General features: G+C 37.3%; 1 protein-coding gene across 6 annotated transcripts in view; it reads left to right on the top strand.

Annotated features, from left to right (window-relative positions):
• Hs3st5 (heparan sulfate-glucosamine 3-sulfotransferase 5) overlaps positions 1-25,534 on the top strand; it is a 286,031-nt gene extending 260,497 nt beyond the window's left edge. For all 6 annotated transcript variants that reach the window (XM_074076162.1, XM_074076157.1, XM_074076176.1 and 3 more), the window contains 2 exons: positions 18,831-18,970; positions 22,594-25,534. In XM_074076162.1, coding sequence (XP_073932263.1) covers positions 18,864-18,970; positions 22,594-23,527 — 1,041 coding nt within the window. In that variant the 5' untranslated portion in view covers positions 18,831-18,863 and the 3' untranslated portion in view covers positions 23,528-25,534. The remainder of the gene's footprint in view (positions 1-18,830; positions 18,971-22,593) is intronic.
• Positions 25,535-27,976: the final 2,442 nt, after the last annotated feature.

The raw sequence follows: 27,976 nt of genomic DNA on the forward strand, positions 1-27,976 counted from the left end.
GTCTCCTTATTAAAAAAAAAAAAAAAGATCATATCATAAACCTATGGCTTCCTTCTATTAATTGGCCACAAGTTATGCCCATTAACTTAACTATAATGACTGTGTCCTTATTCACAAGTAATAATGGGAACTAAGGGAGCAAGTACTCATAATATTTTGAAATAATGTAGATGATACCTACAACTCTAACACTTCTTAGCATTATGTGATGTTAGATGAGTTCACCTTAATTTCTTTTTTATTTTTTTTTTCAGTTTTTTAGTATATATTCATTGTACAGGGCAAATTCATTGTGCCAATTCAAAATGGCCTTACATTGTACATTGATTAGCTTGTCCCCCAACATCAACCTCTCCACCCCATTTAAGGCAATTGCAAGAGGTTTAATCATTCTATTTCATGTATGTATATGAAGCCCATCAACCATATTCCCTCATCTTCACCCCCTTTATTCACCCTCATCCCTTCCACAAATAACCTCCCACACACTTATCTTTCTAGAGGTTTTATTTCCATATTTCAAAGTGAGAGTGCTAATAAGACTAAATAAGTTTTTTTTAAAGAATTTGAGGGTATGTGAGAATAGTGCTTTATAAAATATCAGGCCACAAATAAGTATATGAAAGGGACCAGGGCATGAAAGAATGGGGAATTCAGTGAAAAAATATCATTACTATTAGGAAAGTTACTGAAAGCACATATTGCAACAGTGAAGTACTAACCATTCTGAAGGGGCCATCTGAACAGGAAGGAAAGGTGTGCTACACTCTTGTAAATCCACATATGCCTAGATGTCACTGCTAGAAAAACTGTTAAATGGCTAATTTAATGGTCAGCTAATGGATTTAAATATAACTTCCAATTGTTTCCCAACTTTTCCTCCTTCTATATGTGCTAGAGCAGAAATGTCACTACTCTATGTTAACCAGGAGATACGAAGTCTAGTTTGACTTCACTTAGATATGCTTACTTTGCCTTGCTCATTCACTTACTCACTCTTCATTCATTCAACTGATGGTTATTGCCTTGTAAGATTTGGTCCTGCACTGAGCATAGGAAATAGAGCAGTCCACATTTCATGCAGCTTCCCATATAGCAGGGGTAACTTGACTTTCCCGGTCTCAATACCTTCATCATAAGAACAGACAAATGTATGATGTTCTCTAGGGTCTCTTTGAGTTCTAATGTTTTGAGTCTTTTTTCTCCCTGAAAATTTGCTTCCTTTATTCTTCTCCAAAGGCTCATAAAATCTTGAGCCTCTTCATTAACTTATAAAATAATATTCATCTGACTGTGTATATGGGCCTTTCCTCTTCATTAAGTCATAAAGTAATACTCATCTGAGTCTGTATATGTATAAAAATATATATTTATTTACAAATGTACACATATCTACATTGATGCACTTTCCACAAGTAGAATTCCTCTATTTAATGTATGCATTATAGATTTCAAATGATCAAAAGAAGTCACTTTGCTATTTGTAGAGGCACATAGAGAGAGGTATATTAAGTAGCCCCTATTCTCTGAGTACTTAAAGTGTAAAAGAAAAGACAAAATATATTCACAAATAAATACACATCAGAATCCTTCCTGCAAAGGAAAAAATCTCTTTCAATTGATGGGATCAGAAGAGTCCTGCAAGCAGTAGAGCTAACATGTGCCTGGAAGAAAGGATAGGATATTTATAAGTAAAATAAAAAGAGAAGAAAGACATCAAGGAAATATTAGGGTTAGAAGACAAGAATAAGAAAGCACTGGATTTCTGAGAAAATACTGATCATGGTGGACATTTCCATTTCCTATGTGGGACAGGAAAGTCAAGGCTAATGGAGATTACAGCATGAGATGAACCATAATGATGAATTCGGGTGCTGGACTATAAGCTCTAGGCTAGCACAAGCCAACAGGTTATAGTGCCAGCTGCAAAGGCAAATCACATACTGATTACAAGACTCAATAGGAAGGGTATAAAGAAGCAGGTGAAATTCATTGTAGTGATATATTTTACCCAGTACAACGAAATAGCATTTCAACATATACTCACTATATTTTGCATTCTTTTTTTAATCCTATGTCTTTGAAATCCAGTGAGTTTTTAACACTTTCTGCACATCTCAATTTATGCTAACAGATGATGGCTATTGAGTACCATATTAGGCCATACAACTCTAAACTATGGAGAAATGTTACGGGGTTTTAAGTGAAGAATGGTTCAGATAAAGCAAGTTTTAAGCAACTGAATGAAACTTTTACATGGAGATATACATCAGATTGTGAGAATGTTAAGGGCACAAGACAAAAATGATCCTTTTGAAACAGTCTGGGTTTGAAGTGTTTAGGGATGAACTATGGAGGTTGACACGAATCACAGAACTTGGGAGAAATGCTGATCTACACAATCCAATTGAAGGAGAACATAAGGAGTGATATACTGGTTTATGTAATCTAAGGAAAAAGCAGCACTATTCTTTTGTTCTCGATGTTCTTGCTTATCTCATTAGGCCTGGGACACATTAAGTTCACTCAGTTCCATAAACATGCATCAAACATCTACTAGTGATCTGTGTCAGACTTTGGGGGTTTATTATGTATGGACAGTAGTTCCTAATGGTAATAACTTAATTTCATGGCATTTATATAACAGAGGCAAAGCTGCTTTGGGGGATGGCAGCTTGGCTCAAATAGTAGAGCACTTGCCAATCAAGTGCAAGGCCATGAGTTCGAACCCCAGTCCCACCCAAAAAAAAAAAAAGCTGCTTTTGAAAGCTTTACGAACACAAAAGAGGAAATACACAATTCTTCTTAAAGAATCTAGAAAGGATTCTTGGGGCAATTGACACCTGAGCTGAATCAGTACAGTTTCTATAGGTAACGTAGAAGAATGAGTATCAAAGAGGAATAAAAACTATGAGGGAAATTAGGAAAGTATGTGGCATTATCTAGAAAACCATGAACATGTGTCAAATTTATGGTCTGTGAGGACAAATCATAAGCAATGAAGCTTGAAAGACAATTAAGGAGAAGTTAAAGGTGAGGGAAATCATACCTACCTAAATACACAGTAGTTCCACTTTTCTGAGAGGACCTGTAGTGTCATCAGGGAGAGAAGACACTTTCAGAACCCTCAGCGTTCAGTGGGCACTACTTGAGAAAAGACATGAAGGGGTCAGCGTCTGCGGGAGTAATAGTGAAGACAATGGCTTGCAGAGTGTAACTCAGAGTACCGACTTAGTGTCAAATATAATGATCTGCCTTTCCACTGAAAAGTACTTGACATTTCACTGAATTGACCTTTGCTTGCCAATAGCACACTCAATTGCATTATCTTCTCTGTTCAAAGTTTATGCATATTGTTATGGGTACAATGTATCTCTTGAAGGTGAGCTCTTTGCTCTTTGGCACTTAGTATTCTGTGAAAAAAGCTTCCAGGGAAAAAATCATTACTTGTTTCTTTCCTTAAAGCTACAGATGATGGAGAAATGTGCCTGGATTTATTTCCTACTGCTACATGAAAAATGATCACAAATGTAACCTAAAGCAATGCCCACAGTTCTGTAAGCTTATAATTCGGGGGTCAGAAATCCAGGCAGGCTCAGCTGGATTCTCTGCTGAGGGTCTCACAAGGCCAAAGTCAAGCTGTCTGCTGGATGGGGCTTTTTTTCTGAAGACACTAGGGAAAAATCTGCTTCCAAATTCATTCTTATAATTGACATAATCCAATTCCTTGTGGCTGTTGGAATGAGGTCTTGGTTTTCCTTCTGGCTGTTGACAAGTAGTCACTCCCAATTCCTGGAGGCTGTTCTTCAAATCTCTGCATGTTTTAGCTAGCAACAGTATGTTCATTCTTCACTTGCTTGGAATCCCTCTAACCATTCTGGCTATCGACTGGAGAAAACACACTGCCAGTAAAGGCTCACAATGTTAGATTAGTCCTACCTCATTGATCTTACTATCTGAGTCAATTAATTGACCTTAGATAACCTAGTTGCAATTAGATAACCCTAATTGCAATAAGCAAGATCCTTTTGCCGTATGGTGTAACACAGTCACAGTAGTTACACCACAAGCAAAGGTGGTAGGGAACATAGAATCCATTCTGTTCATGGAGCCCTTTACTATCATGTCAGAGTACCTTTTGAATGGAGCCATCTAATTTCCCTTATAAACTAAAAGAAGCAATTTCCTTTCTATAAAATGAAAGAATGACAAAATTTCTTTGAGTATCTATAAAAGGACAAATTTCCTCCTGGCAAAGTGGTGATTAAATGGGATGGCAAGACATTTATATGAGTTTAAAGGAACAGGAATAAAATTTTTAAAAAGATTCATTTCTGCAAGTATGATAGAAAATAGTGGCTCTCTCTGTTGAAATAACTAAAATAGTTGGTGAAATAATTAAAATATATCTATATACCTATAAGGCTTGAAAATGAGGAATCAACAGACCTCCCAAATGAAATCAATCAGGAAACCCAACTGGTAGGCAAATTACAAAGAGGGTGTTGCTCTGAGAATTTCTACCAAACCCTAAAGTCTTTTGCCAAACCCTAAGTTATTTTGATGGTTTGGTGAGCCTACACATTCAGATACAGCCTCAGACCTGGTAAGTGTAGTAAGTCCAATAGATAAGTACTCAGAAAGCCAGTGCTAGAGAGCTATAGTATCCACGTAAGAAAGAATTAGAAATCAATCCTGATATTTCACAAGGAAATCAATTTTGGCACACACAAAATTCTCTGAGGGTTAGTAATCACAATTTGATCCCTGTTTGAGTTTGAGATTCTAATTCATGCTATATGTATGTTCCAATAAGCCTTAACCATGATTCCATCCAATAAGCCTTAACCATGATTCCAGAAGGTCAGATCCTAAGGCAACTGCTAGAACAAAGTTTCTAACTCTTTGGAATAATTCAGCCATAGCCAGCACTTTCAAGAATATCAACAAATAAAGTTGCTTATAAATGAACAAGCCAAAGTGACAGATCACAAAACTAACAAGTAAAGCACCATAAGTAAAACAACAGACCATAATAGTACAATATTGAATGTTGAAAAAATATATAAAAATTGAAAATTAAAGTGCAATGAATACTACCTAGCATATTAGATACAGTGAAGACAATGAACTAGAAAACTTATCTGAAACTAAGAGACTCAGGCTCATTCTAGCATGGATTCAGGTATTTGAAGCCCAGCTCCCTAGGATGACACTAGCCCTTCTTGAAAGGCCTGCCTGAGACAGCTCAATGCCTCCAAAGGAATTACTGTTTGCTCCAGGCAAAGCCTGACAGTAGGTCCCCTGAAACCCCTCTTACAGCAGTTACTTTAGGAAATTTGCTATTATAATCCTTTCTCTGCCTTTTCCAGACATAAATCTACTATCCAAAACTATTTCCTTAAGAATTTGGAGCCATCTCTTTGAAATGCAAACCTCAGGGAAGTATTGGTCTTTCTACCTTTTTTGCCCAGACTGACCTCAAACTGTGATCCTCCAGATCTCTGCCTCCTAAACTGCAGTACCCTATGCATGCACACTTCTATACTTCTCTTGAGAAATGATAGATAGATAGAGATTGAGATAGAGATATATCTTGCTCTCTCTCACTCTTGCTCTCTCCTATCCTCCTTTCTTGCCTTCCAGTTCCTGTGGGAAGGTAAGGCCTAGTTTCTAAGTGATCTTTATGCCAATTTGCAAAACTACTTTCTGTCCTGACAATATGCAGTTATGAGAAGTTTGTTTATGCTCTAGATAAATAACAATTAATAAACTCAGATGGACTAATCATACTGACCATCTCTCTTTCCACTTTCTGTGATTTTATACTCTCCTTGACTCTGCTGGAGTACCTGCCTCATCTCCCTGGAGGATCCCTCATTTTCTCTTTAAAATACCCAGTTGCCTGTACACAACTGGACAGAGCTCTGTTCTGCACTGAAGTCCCTCTTTCCCCTACTGCACTTATACTTCTCAATAAATACGTCTTTACCACTTTTAGCTAGTATTCATCTTTGTTCCCTTTAATACCACTAAATAAATGGCAGCTTTATGAAGAAATCTCAACATATCTCCCTGGGCCCAGTGATGTTTTTGCCTCCTAGGCAGTGTCTCCACTTCACAAACTCCTGTTTTCTCTATACTTTAGGGTTAGTTACTATCTTAAGAGGTTTTCACTGAATGCTAAACATCTTAAAATCCGATCTGAGTTTAAGAAACACAGAGTAAGACTAATTTTTTGAGAAGAAAATTTTGGTCACTTTCTCTTTTAAACCAAGTTTCAACTCACTATTTGTCTCAGCAGCTAACAAATATTTCAGAAATTAGATCATCTATTGGAGAAAACAGCTCAAAGAAGTCCTATGAATTTTCCCTTTGGAAAGGAAAATATTTCTGCATTTGGTTTGAAATGGCAAAAAAAATTTGTTTACTAAATGGGAAACAGAAGGACTGAGATGGAAACTTGTGGTAGAAGGAAAGTAAAAGAACTGAGTCCAGAAAGAATAGTGACACAGCAGATTATGTTTGCCCAGGGCTGAGAGGAAAGATGGGGACGTGGGGAAGACTGCTAAAGGTTCCAGTGTTTCTTTTGGGGAGACTAAAATGTACTAAAATTGATTATGGTGATGATTGTACAACTCTGTGAATATATGCAATCCTATTGAATTATACATTTTTAAATAGTGACAATATTGATAAATATACAGAAATCAAAACAATTCTTGTGTAAAATAATAAAAATAATAGTAATAATGTCCAATTGATGAGAATTTAGAAAGTCAGTCTAGAATGAAAATCCTTACCAAAAATTGTACAAATTAGTTGGAAGGGAATATTGAAATTAGTATTCTAACTTAACATTTGTCATAATGATTGTTATTCTCAGAAATAATTCAATTAACTGATTTGTTTCATCTTTTGCACTTTCTTAATGAGTTTATTATAATCCTTATCATCCTACCAGGATAGTTTTCTGAAGGAAATAATGATCCAGCCATACAGACAAAAAAATAGATTAATACAAATGTTAATTCCAGATTATTTTATACCTTTTTCATCGCTTCCAAGACTCATATTTTAACAAAAATTACTTTAACACTTTCAAAACCTGTACTACCCCAGGATTAGATTTGCACTAATGAATAAGTGTCTAGTCCTAGAACTAAAAATAATACCAAACATTCATAAAAAGAAGATTAATTTTCCAAGCACAACCACTAAGGGTATAAACAGCCAGATTCTATTTGGAACTCCTCCAGTGTTTATCTGGGTGGACGTGGGTACCACATCCAAAATAAACCTTCACAGCCTCATCTATAGGTTGAGGAGTTAAACAGGTCATGTGTTTATTTTTTGTGAAAGTCAAATAAAATGTTTAAACTAGAGCTTTAAGAACTGCAAAGTGCCACACAAATGAACATAGTATTACGGAAACTGTATTTTATGATAATTAGGTAAATAATAAGATATCTTTATTTAAAGTTTTCCCAGGAGGTTGTACCTATACAAATTTGTCTAAATGTTGTATTACACATTCTGAATTTCCTGGGTCTAATTTTGTAATTTGAACATAGTGTATTCATCTTTTTATGTAGTTGGTATGCTAGTGATTTAATTATTCACTTAAAATGTTTAATGTATAAGTCAGTATTCATCTTCAGTCATTTCAAAGGAAATATATAGCTTAGTGTTCCCCTTAAAGGAAGGAAAAGTCACTGCAGAAAGAGGATAACAAGAACTACAATCAAATAGTTTAATGATTAAAAAAACACCATTCTTTAAATCTATTTGGTGGCATTAAAAGACATTTTATAGACATTTTTTATCCTCATCAAAAACAAAAAGGTATGAAATTAAAAAGTTGGCTTTCTTTCTGTTAGTGACTACTACACCTGATTTTAATATTTTAAAGACATTATTAGAGATATTATTACTGGATGTGAGGGTAATCTAGTAAATAGAATCCACATTACTATCAAATTGACTTTAGATGAGTAGAACAAAAGGAAGAGCTTCGCGGTTCACTTGACCTCTTTAACTGCATGAGCTACCACTGCAGTGACATGGTGGATCATGTTTATTGACTTAGCTACTTGCATAACTGTTACCTCTCCTGCTCACTTTTCTATATAAATACAAGTTGTATTTATACTTTTCTGTATAAATACAAGTTCTGCTTCTGAACTCACCAGCAGGATGAATTTACTGCACTCCAACAACTATTTAATGAAGTGAAAAAGAGAGTAGTGTGGGGAACACCCTGATATAACATTAGTTACAGACACCAATAAGATAGTGAGATTAAGAGTAATTGAGATTCCAGGCCAATACAAAATTCACTTCCATTTTTTTTCCTTAAGACATCATTCTACTAAATGAGACCCCTGAACAGAAGCAGAATTAACTGTCTCCTTTTAAGTTTGGTAATTACAAATGCAAAATGAGTATTCTCCTGCAGACAGAGCCAGCGGACTACTCAAGCTAATGCAGTAATGGGAGCTGTGATAAATAATGTATGCACAGTATCAAAAGCTGAATGGAGGGTGAAAAAATAGAGAATCATTTGAAAATTTGGAATTGGCTCAAAGCTGTCCCTACAATAACTCTCAGGAGGATCAGCACAGAGCAATACTAAACAGTTCTGTATAATGTGTCAACCTTTTTCTTTTTCATTTTGAGCATTGACCCTTCATGGTTAACTGAAGAAACAAAGAACTAAATAGCATCCTTAGCCATTGGATAGAGCAATTGTGAGCATCCTGACTGATACATTTTCTGCTTAATCTACTAACAAATGGCATCCATTTTCCTCTTAATCTCTACTAATCTGCACATGGCCTTGATGTGCACAGAACACCGCCTTCAGTGCCTGCTCTATGCTCCTCTCATTTGTTTCTTTCTCATTACAGCTCTCTTATGTGATCATTATAATATGAGAAAAGCAAATTCTTCATGACAGTTTTCCTCAGCTGCCCTTTGTTAATTTTTTCAAAATGTGCTTCCAGTCGGTTCCTTGACAGCAGGGTAAATTGAAAGCTAATCAGTAGAATCTCTCTCAAGTGTCACTATCTTTTCAAAGATATTTCATACCATAGGAGGGCAGGGTTGTTTTTCATAGTAATAAACAACACAATATGGTACAGCCATCTTTAAAAGAGGCCAGACCTGTTTAAAACTGAAGGATAATAAGATATTAAAAATTAAAACCAACCTCAGGCACTAACTTCCCCTCCAATGCAGTTGTCTTTACTTCCTTATGCACCAATCTCTCATTATGGGGACATTCAGTTAGTGCTAATCAGGTAGAATCCCTTACAATAAGAGAATTTTAGGGATGCTGAATGCACCCATCCTTTCCAAGGCCTTTGCTTCTTAGATGAAAAAAAGCAGAAGATCAGAGGAGTCAAAGTGATTTAAACAAAATTTCACAGCAAGTGATTAACAGTCTGAGCTTCCCCTTTGGTTTTTTCCTTGAAGGAAACTGGAGGCAGGAAGATAGTTTTTGGAACCAAAAAAGGAACAGATGCCTGTTGTCTTCAAGTCTCTCCAGTGTCTTATCTGCCTGATAGAGATATTGCTCTCTTTGTCTCATAGGTCTGCTCAGTGGGAATTCCCCCTTCCCCTACTAATCTGTGGTAATGAAACTCCTGTTCCTATGCTGGTAGGACACTAAGTTCATGTGGCACATACTCTACTGTGGATGTTGGATTTAGGAATCTGAAGACGTTGTTGGATAGCTATTATAGTCTCGAGAGAAGAAACTATTCCTACTCTTGGGTACTCGAGGAAGAAATGAGTCTCAAGGCACACCACAGTGCTGAAGGGAGAAATAAAGGGGGTGGAATTTCCAGCTCTGTAAAAGGATGTCAAGTGTTGTGCTCCTCTGTGATAGAGTTAAGGCATACCTGTCTCTTAAAACCAAGTGTCTGGAAAAAGCAGTAGGTACCTCTGTGAGCAGAAGTTCTGGTTACAAGAATGTGTACATCATCTGTAGGGCCTGGGGCAAAAAATAAAAATACAAAGGCCCAAAATTTCAGGATAGTGCCCACAAAGCATTAAGGCAAGCATGAAGCCCTCCTAAACACAGAACTCTAGGTGAATGCCCAGGTCACCAGCCCATGTCTGGTGATCTCATCTTAACATGCCCAGCAAAGTCTTCATTTCCCAGGGGATTTTTAAGAAGAGAGTCTTGGGCTGGCAGAGTGGCTCAAATGGTAACAGCCCCTGCCTTGCAAGCATGTAGGCCCTGAGTTCAAACCCCAGTGCCACCAAAAAAAAAGAAGAGAGTCTTGGTGAAGCAAGAGTAATACTTTTTTGAGGGTCATTTGATTGTGGCTATTTGAATAGGAGGCAAGGACTCTCCAATAAAGAGGTGGATCTTAGAGTGAGGAGATGAGACTCTGAGGTCCCGCAGGTTCTACCCTTGTGAGGCTTCTTTAACCATTGCCAATCTAAGAGTGTCTGGGTTCTGTACTCCACAGAAGATGCAATTTCCCCAAACTTCTATCAAGAGTTGACCTTGAACAATAGAAGATACAAGAATAATGGGGGATAATCTGTGTCTTGTTCTCCATATTATTTCTGGTGTCTGTAGTTCTGGACACATGATAGGGACTTGGTGAATATTTACTAATGATTGGGAACATAGGAAGCTTATTGTCAAAATTTGGTCAAGCCCTTCTGGCCCCCAAAGGAAGATCAGAGCTTTTAAGGAAGGTGTCTTTGGTAATAAAAAGTGAAAAGTTTTGAAGCATGTCTGTATAATACTTTAACATTGCAATTTAAGGAAACATTAGCCTTCCTTTGCAAGAATGAGTAGACAAACTAATTACAGAATATTTTCTAGATGTATTAGATACTCACAAGATTCTCTAAGATATTTAACTACATTTTTCTTTTGCTACCAATGATTTAAGAATAATAACTGGCAGAGAGGGAGGAGGGTTAGACAAGGGAGGGGGTGGGGGTAAGGGAGGAGAAATGACCCAAACATTGTATGCACATATGAATAAAAGAAAAAATAAATAAATTTAAAAAATAAAAAGGTAGAAAAAAAAGAATAATAACTTCCTTCTTTTCATTTCAGTCCCTTTATTTAGAGAAGCTAGTCTGTGACAAAGTATAGGGAGAAACTGGGAAGAGGCAGAAAAGCTAGAGAGGAAAATAGGGACCTAGAAATGTCAAAGCAGAAAGAAAGAGATCACAGGAACTTCAGAAGTGAAAGGGGGCCTCTGTGTAAAGTATAAAGAATATGAGGGATAGAAAGGAAGGTGAGATTTTTCCACCCTCATTTTTTACCCAAATTCTTGGTACCAATCTGCACAGCTGGTGAACACTTGGGGAAGAACTAATTAATGAACACAGAAGAGATAAACTGATGAGGCATAGTCAATTCTGTGCTGGGAAATACTTAACAGCTAGGTCTTGGTGAGGGAAGATGTTTTGTAGCATTTAAGTACTTCTCTCCACCAAGGCAATCACAAATGACAGTGCAAAAAAGCAGGTGGATTCTATCAGGGCTTTGGAGCTAGAATCTTACTGGCTGACTTGACATGGCAGATGAGCTGGATCCAGGACGATGAAGTGTAAAGTTTGACTCAGACATGCAGATAGGCAGATGGAAAAGCTGCAGGGGGAATGGAGTGATAATGGAAAGGCAGTAAGTGTGACAAAGGTATTATGGAGATCAGCACATAAGACACTGAATAAATGACACATGGCACTCAAAACCAATGTAATTTTGATTTGATCATCTGCTATAAAATATTTCAAGAGAAGCCAGATGCTGGTGGCTTATGCCTATAATCCTAGCTACTCAGGAAGCAGAGATAAGAAGGATCTCAGTTCAAAGCAGCCCTGGGCAGATAGTTCTCAAGACCCTATTTCGAAAAAACCTATCACAAAAATAAGGGCTGGTGGAATGGCTCAAGGTGTAGGCCATGAGTTGAAACCCCAGTACTGAGTTGAAATCCCAGTACTGCCAAGAAAATCTTTCAAAGGAAAATTTGTTTCTGGCACTATGGAAAGAACAAGTGAAGTGCTCAGATTGTGATCAGTTTTAATTATATGTGGTATGGTGAGTATAAAAATTGCCTTGTCAACTATGAGAATATTACCTTTCACTGTTATTACTACCATTATTTATTAATACCTCTTCCCTCTTTTTATCAGGTTGAAACCTGATAAAATGGTCCTTCAAATGGTCCCTTTTTCCTTCCTTTCCATTGAAACTTTTTCCTCTTTTACTCTTTTCCTTTCACCTCCCCATCCTCTGCCTCAAGTTTCAATTGCAGGTTATTTGGGTGGAGTTAAGTAGGTTTTGTCTGCTTTCATCGATCAATGAGCAAGTGTTTATTATGAGCCTTACAGGTGAGTATCCAGAGCTGTATGAGTGGATTGCAATAACAGGTCATGTCCTTTGGGGTCAGATAATTCTTAATTTAAATCCTACTCCTTCATGTGTCAGCCACGTGGGCTTGGGTAAATAATCTCCCCATCTCTCTGCTCCTCAGTTTTCATCTGAAAAAATAAAATACATTATGCTTTACAAGTCTGTTGTGTTACAACAGAAAATAAGTATGAAAGGAACAGGGACTAGTATCCAATAAATGTGGTTCCTGTCCACCTCATAGGCTGTTGCCTGGGAAAAACGAGCTAATACTCAAAAGTGGGTTATGATTTTCTTGGAACAATTCTGTCACATAAGTTCAGTCATTTTTAATGAACTTCGCTACTTTCGTTCCCATGATTGTTTTTACTAGTACCAGGGGCTTGCGGTAACCATGTCTACAGGCCTTTGAGCAGCATTTGAACACATATTATTATTATTATTTTTGGATCCCCTTATTTCTTTGTAGCAGCTTGGGAATCATTTCTTTCTTTGCTTAGTGCTGTTTTATAGAAGCAACCAGATGCTTCTACAATTTGTCGTTTCTGGCCATGTACTCTATTATTTAGAGTCTCAGCTTTGTTCAGCTAAGATACCATGTCTGTTGAAGCTTCACTAGTCTGGAGAAACTATAATTGTGCTGTTCTTGGCACACAAAATGAAAGACACTGAGCAATTGAAAGCTGAAGATGAAGGAGGGCTTAAATGCCACTGTAGGTCTTTAACCTTTTTATATATAAAAATAAATTAAAAATAAATTATAAATTTTTAAAAAACCTTATATAAATTGCCTATTACCAGTATGACTGCTCTGATGAAAGATTATTAAAATATCCATTAAAGTTGGCAGCGCTAAAGGGAAAGGATTTGGGGGGTTGGAGAAGCAGTAAACCATCTACCCAATTTAATGGCATTGCCCATAGGATTGAATGGTGTGGCTTCTATTTGTCTTGTATTCCTAGACCAAGAGCAACACTTTCAACTTTGAGTCTTCATTCTTGAAAGACTCCTGGGCATGTTGTGATGTTATAGAAAACCAAAGAGGCATCTTGAATCTGAAATTAACCCGGTATCTTTGATCTTTGGTTTCCCTGAGGAAGGTTTACTCAGGAGCAGCACTGATACTGTCTCTTAGCAAAAAGTCTGAGACTAGGTGTAAAACAGAATGAGATTTCACTAGCTGTCTCCTAAAGAGCCTCACTGAAAACCACTGGTATGGTCTCATATCCCAAAAGTTCTAAGAGATTTCAACTCAACAAGAAAAGCATTGACTCTGTGTACATACGTGTGTGTCTGTGTGTGTCTGTGTGTGTGTGTGTGTGTGTGTGTGTGTAACCTGCTATTTTGCTTTGAACTGAAACTATAGTGTTATATTTTAATGTTTAAACAGGATTTTTATTAAAAGTTATTTATACTTAAAATGGATTTATATATTCATAATCCCATTCTATTATTCATGAGAACTGCATTTATATTATTCTTTTCCTTTTTAAAATGCATTGCAATAAATTCATTTGCCTTCTGAAAATATTAATTATGCTTCATTTCCATTTTGGTTTTTTGTGGTGATGGTGGTGGGGTTTGAACTGAGGACCAACATGCTTGCTACTTGCTAGGCAGGAGCTCTATCACTTGAGCCACACCCACAACCCAAATTAGGATTCATTTTTGTAAAGCACTCAGATGTTCACAAAAGTTCTACCCCACAGTGACTTACTCAGTGTTTATATCATGACAACCCTGAAGATAGGCACCATTACCTTCACTTGACAGACAAGGAAAACAAAATTCAGAAGGTTTCTATAATAAAATTAACCAAAATGTGACATGACTTCTTTTGACTCCTGATTAGTGGTCTTTGTTTGCACTTCACCACCATCAGCTCATTCACAGTAGTTGAGATCTCAAATAAAAAGCTTAGGTCCTCTCAGCATTACAGTAGACATGATGGAACTTTTGAGGATGTCACTAGCCAGATATAACGTAGGGGAAAGTGTTATAAGGAGTTAGGTCAGCTCTATAGATAAAAGGCTGGAGAGATTAGGCGTTCCAAAGAGAAAACCCCAATGGGCAAATTTAAGGTATCTCAGGCACAGGGAAGCTGCATTAGTACTAGCAACTTATCCCCTAAGAGCAATACCCTCATGGAAATAACTGGACTTATCATAAAGAGAGAGTCTATAGGCAGAGTACTGTTATCTTTGAGACTGAATGATCTCTGTGGTAGAAGAAACAGTAACCTCATATTCAGTCAGTTCTAACATTCTAATGTATACCAGATGACATGACCATTGCCAAAGGGAGCCTATAGTCTTTTTGGAACAGTTATCTAAATCTTGGACTAACTCCTCAGCAATCTTTACATTTTCTGTCACTTTTTTCCTACTTGCCATAGCACAGTTCAATCGTGGTCTCTTCATAACTTCACTTACCCCTTATGTGCATATGTCTTCCAAGTTCTATTCCCATGCCCAATAGCTGCACATTGATGAATCTGACCCATTCCTGTTTACCAATGGGAAGTATATTAGGGTTTTTCCACCAGGATTGACCCTACTTGTATCTGGAAGTGTTAAAGGAGGAAACATAGGAAAGACAAAAGTATTGAGCTAAAACTGAAGACTGAAGGGAAGCAGTAAAAGTGCATGCCCAAGGGGCAAAGACATCAGTGTAAATGACTCATAAGAGGGAAATGAGCTGACTACCAACACCAGGACATCAGAAGGAAAGGCATGACCTTCCAAGGGGAAGAGATTACACTTGGCGAGATTCCAGCAGCGAACAACCAAACAGATGAAGGACAAAATAACTTACACTAGAAAGACTAATTAGAATGTACAGGCCCATAGGAAAAAAATGGAGAACATACCCAAATGTTAAGAAATGAGGGAAGTACTAAGTGCCTGGACAGAAAAAGGCAAGATGAAATTAAACAGAAATAGTTTACTGGAATAGGTAACCAAAGAAATGAAGGATAGTAGAAAATGATACTATGTCAGGAGTGGTAGCACACACCTTACTCAAGAAGTGGAGATTTGGAAATTGGGAGAATCATGGTTCAAGGCCAACCCAGGCAAAAATTTAGTGAGACCCCATCTCAACAAATAAGCTGAGCATGGTGGCATATATCTGTGAACCCAGCAAAGTGGGAGGACATAGGTAGGTGAATGGATGGTGGTACAAGCCAGTCCCAGGCCAAAATTCAAATCCTTATCTAAAAAAATAACCTAAAAACCAAAAAGCACTGGAGGCATGGCTCAAGTGGCAGAGCGACTGCTTGCCTAGCAAGTGCAAGGCTCTGAGTTCAAATCTCATATCTCAAAAAGAAAAGGAGTTGTTAAGTGCAAAGTTAACACAGACACACTGAATTGGAATCTCTGAGTATGGTAGCAGACTCTGTATGTATGTATAGACTCTGCAAGCTTGCCAAAAAGGACCACTGGCATATGTAGCAAATCAGACTCATTGAGGCACAGGATCTTTTAGTTAGCATTCTAGTAATTCTGGTTCAGTCAGTAGCTTTCGTCCATTGTTAGGAGATGGTAGTGATAAACAGAGAAGGCAGCAACTAACACCAAACACTTATGAACAATGAAACATGTAACCAGTTCTGACTGCAAGAACAACAGTCCCATGCAGGTGGGTGGATCCCACAGTCTTCCTGGACCTCAGATAGAGAAGGTTTCATGCAGGAACTGAGATGTACCTCAGACCTTAAAGGATGGATGGGTGTAGTTAAAAGGTAGACAGGCAACAATGAGCTTGTGAAAGTGAATAAATCATTGTGCAATAATGATAACAGTTTTGAGCAGGAGGGTGTGGGCACTATATCTGAACAGCTGAGGAAGTCAGATAGCTTCCCCACTTCTTCTGACTCGGGTCCTCTGTGTGAGGCTGCTGACTCCCACTAAGACCGTGGGACAAGTACGTTTTTACTTTTCTCATCGCTCCTTGCAGCTAGCCATTCTCAGCCATAGACCAGCTTTATTCTTTCACACCACTCATCTGTGAATGCCCATGAATTTCATTCACACAAAAATACAAAGGACACATCGTCCTTTAAGTCGGTCTGGGAAGCTAATAAAGCTTTATAGAGTGGTGTTACCTGTCGAACCCTTATTTCATTTTTGCTATTGCATGATGGAGTTGGGAGGTCAGAGGTTGTCCCATGTTCTAGCTAAGGAAAGAAGGCCCAGAGAATCTAATCTTGAAACCACAGAGTTGCTACAGAATTTAATTGGGGAACTTGGAACAAAATTGTCTTTCTGCCACTCTTGTGCATCTTGTGGCAGTGTCTGCATTTCAACAGGGATCGCTGCCCTATGCTGAAGGCATGTGGCTCTAACTGAGGACCTTGGATGTCAGCCTGGAGAGAGAACCACTCTTTCGGAAAAGCTCTGAATCATATTACATAGGTTACTGCCTTTCTCTTCACTTTGCTTGCAAAATGTGTGATCTCAGGCAAGTGAGAGAAAATTGTGAGCTTTATTTTACCTCTCTATGAAATGGAGTAACTCCATCAACTTTACAGATTTTTTTTCTTTTTGAGAATATCCTGAAATACCACCTGACAATGTGCTTGCCACATAGTAAGCCTCGGTAAACCTCACTTGCTCTCCCCTTTCTCTTTCCCATTTTACTTTAAGTCAAAAACACAGGCCCACATGGCCCCCTGCATATTCCCTTCTTCCTGTCCCGTCTTTGTTTTTGCTCTTGCCTTTTCTCTCTCCCGCTACATCCCTGCCTCCCTTCACTTCTCAAACTAGCCAAGTATTGTCCCCTCAGTCTCTGTGTGTTGGTTCCTCTGCCCTAAACTCACTTTGCCCTACTCCTGCCTCCTTTTTGCCCTCCTCTACCTGTCAGCCAGGGACCTTTCTTCAGCAAGGACTGAAGTAGGCTCCCTGTTACTCTTTCTCACAGGATCCTATCATTTTCCTTTGTCACACTTGATACAATTTGTAAGTATATATTAATCCTATATAGGTTCACTGTCTTTTCCATTAGCCTGTGGGTTCCCATGGGAAAAGAACTATTTCTATTTTGCTTGACCGTTATTCTCTGCAACACTCACAGAGAGTCTAGCACATAGGGCATGTTCATAAGTATTTGTTGACTATGTATTGATGGATGTCTTCCTATAGTCTGTTAACTCCACAAAAAAAAGAAAGAAAAAAATTTTATAGGGTCCATGTTCTCTGACCTTTTCCTTAATTTTCTTCCCTGCAACATTTATTCATACATCAGGTTGTATTCCCTGGTTACATCAAGTTTCCTAATCACATGAGCAATTTTCCAAGGGCTAAAACTCTTTCAGGATCTGTTTTGGAATCTCCTATGAACCTATCTAATGATTGAAAATGTTCTAAGTGCTCAGTAGTTTCTTGATGAATGAATAGATAAGTCAGTCAATCCTAGCATATCCCTTTTGCACAGAGAAAATATTTACATAGCAAATATGGAGATACTACTGAAGTGAAACAATTCCTCACCAGGTCTCAGGTTCCTTCTTCTTGGGTTACTATTTTGAGTTTCAATAAGAAGCAAACAATCTTATCTTGAAAGGGAGATTGGATTTATTTTTAATAAAAAAGTATGAATTCAGAGCTTATACTTTTTTTCCTAAAATTTAATAACAACACTAGTAAAGCCCAATGCTCCTCCACTGGCCTTATTTCAGGTATAAGAGAATGAAGCTTCCAGATAAGATTTTTCCTTGATGTGAGAGCAAGTCTGATATCAGCAAATGTGTTCAAATGCACAGAAAGGCAGGGGAGGTTACACAGCAGGGGGATCTAGTTGGTGCATATTGCCACAGTCCAGGGCTGGGGGGACACATGGAGGAAAACAGCAGGTTTCTCAGAACCACTGTCCTCAACTTGCCAGCTCCAGCTGGTAACCTCAGTAAGTAAAGAAACTGGTTTTGATCTTACTCCCTTCCTACCTCACAACTAACACAAAATAAAATAAAACACACGCAAGGAAAATATATCATTGTTATGCCCAAAATGACCTGGGATCTTAACATTTGCCCTGTTATTTTAAAGCAAAATCTGCAGTTTACCAGTTGTTCAGCTAGTAAACCTCAGCTTTCTCATTTTCTAAGTACTCTTTGAATGATTCTTTTTTAAAAAAACATACATGCAAACCCACCCTTATATATGTTAGGATATATGCATCTTAATTTACTTTGATAGTTGTCTAGAAGGTTCTGTCTAGTTCCTATTTTCCCCCTAGATTCAGTAATTCACTTTATAGCATGGGCCAGGAAAAAAAGGTAAGTTTTGCTAAATTACCTGTTATATCATGAGAATTACCAAGGTTGGTATGGAGTCTGACTCTTCATGTAGCATCACTTAATCATCTTTCACTTCTTGTTGGCTTTTTGACAATCAACAGAGCCTGTAAGAGACCACTGCTGATGAATGCCTTGTCTCCATCTCAGGCCGTGGCAGTCCTGAAGGTTGATGGAGGGGCCATGCTACTCAAACAGCAGGCGTGGCTGAGACAGAAGCTTCTGGTGCTGGGAAGCCTTGCTGTTGGGAGTCTCCTGTATCTAGTCGCCAGAGTTGGGAGCTTGGATAGGTGGGTGACTAAACACATGCAAAACCCATGTGACTTTATTGTCTCTTAATGTAAACTTTCTTAGCTATAACATTAAGCGCTCTTCATTTGTTTTCATCTCTCAAAATCCCCAAGAAACATACTTTTCTGCAGTATTGAATTTGATTTATTGAGATTTTAAAAGGAGACCCATGTTGCTCAAACCAAGGTATTCCATTAAGATCCATTTGTATTGTTTATGCATTGACACTTGTTTTCAGTGAAGGGATAAAGCCATGTACAGCAAACCCTAACATTTACTAGAGCACAGTGTGGTTTGCATGCATCTGGTGTTGACCTCTAAGCCATAGCCAAACAGGGATGATGTAACTGTGTCTCTTCCTTTTGAAATTTATGAGTGGACAATTAATGTGCTCTCAGGAACATTAAAATTATGTATGTGCCTGTAAAGAAGCTCATCAAGTTTGCAATCCATTGCCCTGGAAAGATGGCTCCAGGCATGGATTTTTAACCATGTTAATTAGCTCTGGTTTGCAGGAACAGAACATACCAGACAAGGAGGTTGTCATTCAAAGTAATTGCCCAAAAGGCAATGAAAAATCTATCGAGAAGAAATTACAGAGCTAGAGTTTGGCTCTAAATAGGCAAACAGTTAAGAGGTGCTGGACCTGCAGAAGTCCCAGCCATATGAGCTGACTAGCCGTTAAATTATCTTGGACTATTTTGTATCCAGTGTGATTGGCAAGCACAGAGGAGTTAATTTCTTTCTTTGCCCTTTAAAATTAATTCTTCTACTGGAAAGATTCAAGTATGTTCTCTCTGAGTTCAGTTCCCATTGTCAATGAAAATGAAGCCACATTTTGAGATGAAAATATCCTCTTTTCATTTTTCTTTCCAAAACTTAAGCGAATCTGTAGACCTTGTCATTTGGATATTTAAAAATAATATAACAATGATCCTTATTTTCCTTCAGCTAGTGTCAATTTTGATGCTTTTCAATTCGAAATCCCTGAGTAAACCTCCCACTCACTAGTTGTCACCTGTGGGAAAAGTTTAGTTGAAAACTTACCACTTGAGATCAGTACCTCAAGTAGTTTCCTAAAGTAGTTTCATGTAGTTATTAGTGAAAAGCCTTAAGGTAGCACTATTGTCCTGTGTCCATAAGGGAACTTTTATATCAAGTTCTTCTTAATACCTCCGGTTAGCTTCCACTCATTTACTTTGTATTAAGTAATTTTTCTAATGATGATTAACACATTCATTACTTAGTTAACGTTATGTTCATTTTAGCCTGCTCTCTAGTCTCTAATTGGATAACTGTTATAAGGAATTGGATTGTTTGGTGAGCTTTCTGAAAACTCCTCTTGAGAAGTAGAACAGATTATGTCTGAAATTGATCCGTGCTTACTTAGGTTTACCCTTTAGTAACTGAAGACCCTGCTATCTGAGAAAAGAGCTGAGGTTACTTGAACTGTTCCTTTCAATCTTAGAATTGTATGGATTTTAGTCAGGGATCAATGATCAGAATCTGCTCTTCAGGAAATGGAAAAAAATATGATATTTTCTTCTGTCATTACATGCTTTCTTGAGTTGAGGAGTTCAAAAAGCATTTGTTCTGCAGGGCATGATCTCCAGAGCAGAAAGAGGAAGAAAGTAAAAAAGGAGGTAGAAAAATTTTATTCCAACTCAATTGGAGAAGAGAAACCTATGTCAGGGTTCTGTGAAAGAAGGATTTGAGTGACTGTTTCCTCCATTCTCCCAAGGACAATATTAGCATCATTCGAAATGCTTAGGAGAGAAGTCTATCCATTAATGCTTTAGCAAATTAGGGCTTAATTCCCAAATGGAACCCAAGAAAAGCTGAAAGACAAACTTATCCTAATCCACATCACAATTGAAAACATCTTTGACTATGCATCTGTTAATAATTTTTTATCTTCCATTTAGAGCCCTAGCATATTCGTGGCACTTATAAATTTCTAAAAATAAAGTTCATGTTTTTCTGAAATATTAACTCTGACAAACACTACATTTCTAACAGTTTTCTATATTTTAATACTTTTCAAAATGAATACAAATTGTTTTAAACTGTTTAAAATAATTTTAATTGTGTGTGCCAGTGGCTCACACCTGAAATCTTAGCTACTCAGGAGGCAGAGATCAGGAGGATTGTGGTTCCAGGCCAGCATCAAGGGGAAGAGTGAGATCCTATCTCAAAAACACCCAACAGTAAAAAAGGCTGGTGCAGTGGCTCAAGTGTTAGAGCACCTGTCTAGCAAGAACAAGCCCTGAATTCAAACCCCAGTAATGCCAAGAAAAAGTTACATGAAAGTAATACCTGTTTATACTTTTCCTTAAGCATCATAATAAAGAGCTATTTAAATATAGCAAGACCAAGACTATTCCACTAAGTTATACAGAATAGGCTGAGCATGGTTTTGAGATACACTAGTGTCTCTTGGGAAAAGGAAGTGGCTGCCTCATTGAAACAGAGATGAAAACAGACTCCAAAATACTGTGATAACTAGAAACTTTCATTTGGAGAGATTGGTTTAACAACCATTTTCCCAACAAGACTAAAATGCCTTCCCAGATCAACTTAGGAAATTATAATGAATTTCAGTTCAGTTTCCGACTATGTAAAACTCCATTTGATAACTATATATTGCCTATGCCAAATTAAGCAGTCACTCTAGTCTGATATCTAGTGGCTAATACCACATCTTTCTCTCTAAAGAAAAGCAGAGATGGTTGTTCAGTATTTCAGGTAATCTTAAAAGTGGAAACCCACCTTCCTGGCTCTATCTATTTGCGTTCCTTCCTTTATGAATGCTAATCCCTGACTTAAATGTGTTTGGCACTGAGGTCTCTGGCCCCATCATGGTCTTGTTGACTTATGATCTAGGTGTGGTAGGTAATATACAGTACTTGCTCATGGTAATTGGTTTGTTGCCACATTCAGCAAAATGAAAATATAATACTGACCTCTTTCAAAAGAAAGAGAAAGAGAGGCAGAGGAAATACAGTACTTTTCTGGCTATCTCCAAGGTTAAGGGCAGAAATTCTCAAAGAATAAGAAGTGCAGCAAGTGCTAAGATTAGAATTTTATAGGATGGTGATGCATATAGCCAAGGGAAGATTTTGGGAACCTGTTTTCAAATTATATCACAAAGATTTTCAATGGTCATGTGAGTGCTGCTGAAATACAAGAAAATAATACCACATAAACTCAGAACAAATAGCCTCCTCTCTGTCCTTCAGCCTTCCAGCTGAAGATTATAGTCTTCTGCCTTTCACATCTTCTAAATGATTTGGACTGGTGAGCTGTTAAAACAAAGTTATTAGTATGGTTGGTGTCACTTGTCTATCCTGTGCTGCGAGCATAAGTACACGCTGTAGTCAATTAAGTGCTTGGTGAATAAAAATTTTAAGGAGCACTAATAAAAAAATCCCATCAATTATGTGTGCTCCATTTAATATAGGGTTACTTAAAATAAAATTTCCCAAACATATGTTCATTATGAATTGCAGCAGGCTGGGAACCAGTGGCTTTCTTTGTGCATTTAAAGTCTTAGTCTGAGAAAGCAGAACAATGAGAGGTTAGTCGCCATGAGTTTCTTACAGTGTCTCTCTGTTGTTTACAGGCTACAACCCATTTGCCCCATTGAAGGCCGAGTTAGTGGAGCCCACAATCAGGCTGAATTCCCACTCCGTGCTCTGCAGTTTAAGCGTGGCCTGCTGCATGAGTTCCGGAAGGGCAACTCTTCCAAAGAGCAGGTTCCTCTCCATGACCTGGTCCAGCAGCTCCCCAAGGCCATTATCATTGGAGTGAGAAAAGGGGGCACAAGAGCCCTGCTAGAGATGCTGAACCTCCATCCAGCAGTGGTCAAAGCCTCTCAAGAAATCCACTTTTTTGACAATGATGAGAATTATGCCAAGGGCATTGACTGGTATAGGAAAAAGATGCCTTTTTCCTACCCTCAGCAAATCACAATTGAAAAGAGCCCAGCATATTTTATCACGGAGGAGGTTCCAGAAAGGATTTACAAAATGAACTCATCCATCAAGCTCTTGATCATTGTCAGGGAGCCAACCACAAGAGCTATTTCTGATTATACTCAGGTGCTAGAAGGGAAGGAGAGGAAGAACAAAACATATTACAAGTTTGAGAAGCTGGCCATAGACCCTAATACCTGTGAAGTGAACACAAAATACAAGGCAGTAAGAACCAGCATCTACACCAAACACCTGGAAAGGTGGCTGAAATACTTTCCAATTGAGCAATTCCACGTTGTCGATGGAGACCGCCTCATCACAGAACCTCTGCCAGAACTTCAGCTAGTGGAGAAGTTCCTAAATCTTCCTCCAAGGATAAGTCAATACAATTTATATTTCAATGCTACCAGAGGGTTTTACTGCTTGCGATTTAACATTATCTTTAATAAGTGCCTGGCAGGCAGCAAGGGACGCATTCATCCAGAGGTGGACCCCTCTGTCATTACCAAATTGCGCAAATTCTTTCACCCTTTTAATCAAAAGTTTTACCAGATCACTGGGAGGACATTGAACTGGCCCTAAAATAATATGCCATACCGCACTATGTGTTGTGCCTGGAGATACACAATGTCTCCTTTAGATTAAAATATGCACTTTTCCTATCCAAGTCATTTTTCCATGTATACTTGTACATATGCAGTGTGTGACCAAATATAAGATTAGTTCTTTTTCTACTGAAAATTTACAAAGAAAATAAATTTCTGTCTGCCTAGTTGCATCTTTTAAGCTATTTACAAAAATGAAGAGGTGGTGGTATTGGGGGAAAGTGGCTTCAGCTATTCTCAAAGAGTTAGTCTTCCTTTGATCCAGAATTTATCACCTGCCATTTTCATAGATTTAAGCCAAAAGATGAACGTGTGAAAATGTACCAATGGCTGTGAAACTTCAGGAAATAGAGGATTCAGTTATGCATTTTGTTTTTTCCTAAGGGAAAGCTGGCTCTTTAATTCAGATGTTGAATTGGTGTCATGAAAACAGAAAACGCTATTTTCTTATTATTTGAAAGAATGTCTTCTCTCATGAAATTGACCTTGTTCCAAAGTTTCTGTGGTGATTTTGCACTATTGTTTCCTCGTATGGACCATCGTGTCACTTGTAGCATGTCAATCACATGTTGGAAAGTCAAGTCCTTTTACTTCCATGTTGTATACCAACAAAGAGAAGCATCGTGTACATAGTGTATATTGTTGTAAATACTGGTTTCATACTAAGTAATTCTATTTTGTAAACTGAATATGGTTATTTAATTTATTGTGAAAATTAAATTTATTGTGGTATTTAAAATGGAATGGATTAAAATAACTCTATGTGCAACTATCTTTTAAACTCATTTTGTTTTATGTGCCCCCTACTGGTTTATGTGTCTGGGGGCACTTGGAAAGATTCTCTTCTCCATTGAATTTCCATATCTATGTGAAAATCTGCTTACAAAATGAGGCTGAGTATACTCTTACAAAATCATAACCGTGTGGAAATCAAGTAATAATAGCCACCTCAAATAACCCTGTTGGTTCTCTGCTACAATTCTGTAACTATTAATTTACTTGCCAGTACTACTGTACCAGAGAGAGTGAAGAAATATATTAACAGAATCAAGGCATAGAAGTATCACAGATTTATTTGAACTTCTAATCAAAGTTAGACCAGCAGAAAAATTAAATTAAATAAGATTAGAAAACTTGTGTGGTCTATGATATTGTAGCTGCTTATGATTCAAAAATGAATATTTTTGAGCTCTCAGAACTCTCTACTTTAGATGAATATGTATCAATCTGCTCAGAAATGATCAAATCACATAACAGTGCTATGACTAACCAAAGTATAGACTCATATTTCCACCCAGAGAAATTAATGCTGAATTGGGTGCTTCACTAACATCAGGAACACTATATCATGCTTAAATATAATTCAAAAAATTGTGGAAAGATGTACAACAAAAAGATGGATTTTCCACAACCATAGTTGATTCTCCAGTGGGAGGTAATTGAGAGGATTTTGTTCAGCATCACATACAGTGCTTAGAGAAATCGGCAGATTACAATGTTACTATTGTAATAAGCGTTGATTTTTCTCTATCAGTTGTTTATCCTAGTCAGTGATTTGATGGTGAACTTTCCTACATAAATAGCCCTTTCCACTCCAGTTTCAATATATATTGCCTCTCAAGACACATCCTTGGTAATCATAACTTCTGCCTGAATTAAAGTGATGCTGTGTCCTCAGCAGTACCCACTGGCAGATGACTTCTTGCTTACTGTACGATTCTGGAGGGAAAGTCTTGGAGCTAATGGTCAATCCTTCTCCCCTAGACCATGAAGGAATTCAATGTAAGGAGCCTGGTTTCATCTTCCCATGCCTCAACACACAGTTAACCATCAGAGTAAACTTTCCAAATACTATATTCCAAGACATAAAGACTAGATTAGCTTTACTTTTACAAAAAGCACTCCTAGAGCACTATGCGACTAATATAGTTTTGTACCAGTGACTGCCAAATTATGTCCAACTGGAATGCTGATGTTTCAAAAATTCAGCCTAAGCTAATAAACTGAAATTTCTCAGTTTTTATAACACCAATTTTTCTTTTTTATTTACTTCTCATTATATATTGACAAATTAATTTTATTTATGGGGCACAAAGTGACATAATGATTTTGTAATACAATGTGGGATTATTAAATTAAGCTAATATATCCATCATCTTAAATACTTAAAAATTTTTCAGTGGGAACATTAGAAATTTAGTCTTAGTGATACTGAAATATATAATTATCAACTGCATTCAGCATGCTGTCCTTAATCAAAAAAAAAAACAGACTTAATCTTGTTCCCTAATAGAAGCTTTGTATTGCTACATAAAGTGTATACCCCAGTTTACTCTAAGATTCTATTTGACTTAGGCCAACTTTCATAATTTGTTAAGTTTTAGCTCAAAAAGCCAGTATGCTGTAATCATATTCAGGAAAACAAAAAGCACTGTGATTTCAAGTTGTTCTACTTCCTAAATAATTAAAGAATTGTTCTAAATCTTGAAGCTTTCCCACAGAGACCAAAAGCAAGAGGTCTAGCATGGCAAAATTTTTTGGGTGATATGCTTTGTTTCACTGAAAAAGCAGTTACAGCCACTGCTGACTAAGCCAGGTGGAAAAAATTAAGTATCTTAGAACTTAATGGCATACCTCCACTGGAGATTTAAAAACTCCTTGTTCAGAAAAATGTTTCCTATTGTCATCAGACAGGCAACAGACCTCTGGAGAAATCCTAGCTCATTACAGTCACTCCTGTAGGGCTCTCTTTAATGAGTTACTTCTTTTACTTCATGAACACCTTGCATTCCTTCCGGAGGCTTGCCAGCACCACACAGCTTTGTCAAATGATTCCAAGTGCAGCAAGAACAACTGTTTAAGCAATGATGAAAATTCCCATGAATCATAAGCTGAAACAACACCATTTTGAAACACGAGGAATTCCAATTATAATTATAAAAACAGCCCAAGATAGGGAGAGAAATTAGGAAGCTGAGAGATAAAAGAGACATTCAAACCTATTTGATGTACATCCTCAAGCTCCAAGTATCACCAACCATCACTACACATAAACCTTCACTTTATTAAGGTAATTTTCCTAACAATCATAGTATAGTTTAAGAGAAATCTAAGATATTTTGATACTTGGTGGATTAGTGTATGATAAATCAACAGCTTGTAAATCCCCCATAATTGCCTTTGATTTTACATTTTGTACCTTCTGTGTTGATGGACCAGCAAGAACAGTCAGTTACCAGGCCAGGTGCTATTCTTAAAGCTGGTGGAGCCTTGTGGGAGACTTGATCGTGTGTTACACCTCAAGGACCCATGAAGAATATGATCGGGGACACTGAAGACATGCTTCCACTAAAGGGATGCAAAACCAAGGACAAGTGTGGTGCAAATTCCAGGTCTGCTAATATGCATTTGCTTTGTCCAATTAGCTGTTCGTTAAGTTGGATTTCCTTCATACACCTAATTCAAGAATTTTGCAGGGATAGAGAATTCCAAATGATTATAATGTCTTCTTGCTGGAGTCTTTTGAATTCTTTTTTGCACACTTACAGCCATTTTCCACTAAAAAGAATAGTCTAAAATCTAAGCAAAACAGAAAATTTTGCAGAAAATGTTCCCACTAAAAATGGCTAAATACAGCAAAATCTTAGTGACTTGCGCTAACTAGGTATAAATGTAGAAAATTTTAAAATAAATTCATTGCAACTACTGCCAAATAGACAATGTGTCAAACTATACTAGCAATATATTGAAAAACAAATACTCAATTTTCCCTGCTTTACTAAATAAACACCTCTTAGCTGGAGGATTAGGAGTTTTTTTCCCACAAGTATTTCAAAATACCCTATCCTCTTAAGTAGGTTATTCAGGTCCCCTAGTACCTGTTTACCAATTTTTATAGTAAGCTGTTCTTTTATAGATAGTGTGAGAGTGAAATTTAGGACAAAATATGATCACTTGGTAAGTTTCTGATTAATGGTATATTCTACATATATCACAAAACCAATTTTTTGTATTTTAATAGAAATTTTTAAAGATTTTTTTCAAATTATATTTGATTTTACATTCTATGAATAAGGGTGCTATGTAATAATAATTAGAAATGGATTTGGTAGTTGAAAAGACACAACTAAATGGATAGCAGCATTCATCTCCCATAGAGAGCATCTGATTGATATTCCAAGAGCAATTAGCTGTTATTTAAAGGTAACTCAGTTGAAAGGCAAGACTCTTCCAGTCATGTTAAGTAGGCATTAGAATGCTTGGTACCTTACCAGGTTAGTTCTGCCATGAATTTATGAGCCACATAGTCTGCTAGATATTGAGATCCATTGGTGAAAAGATTTATTATCTCTAAGAACATGTGTTATCCCCCATCAAAAATAGCCTACCAAGAGGATATAAAGATATGTATTGAAAGCTTCTGAAA

The sequence above is a fragment of the Castor canadensis genome, chromosome 1, assembly GCF_047511655.1.
Source record: "Castor canadensis chromosome 1, mCasCan1.hap1v2, whole genome shotgun sequence".
Classification (NCBI taxonomy): Eukaryota; Metazoa; Chordata; class Mammalia; order Rodentia; family Castoridae; genus Castor; species Castor canadensis.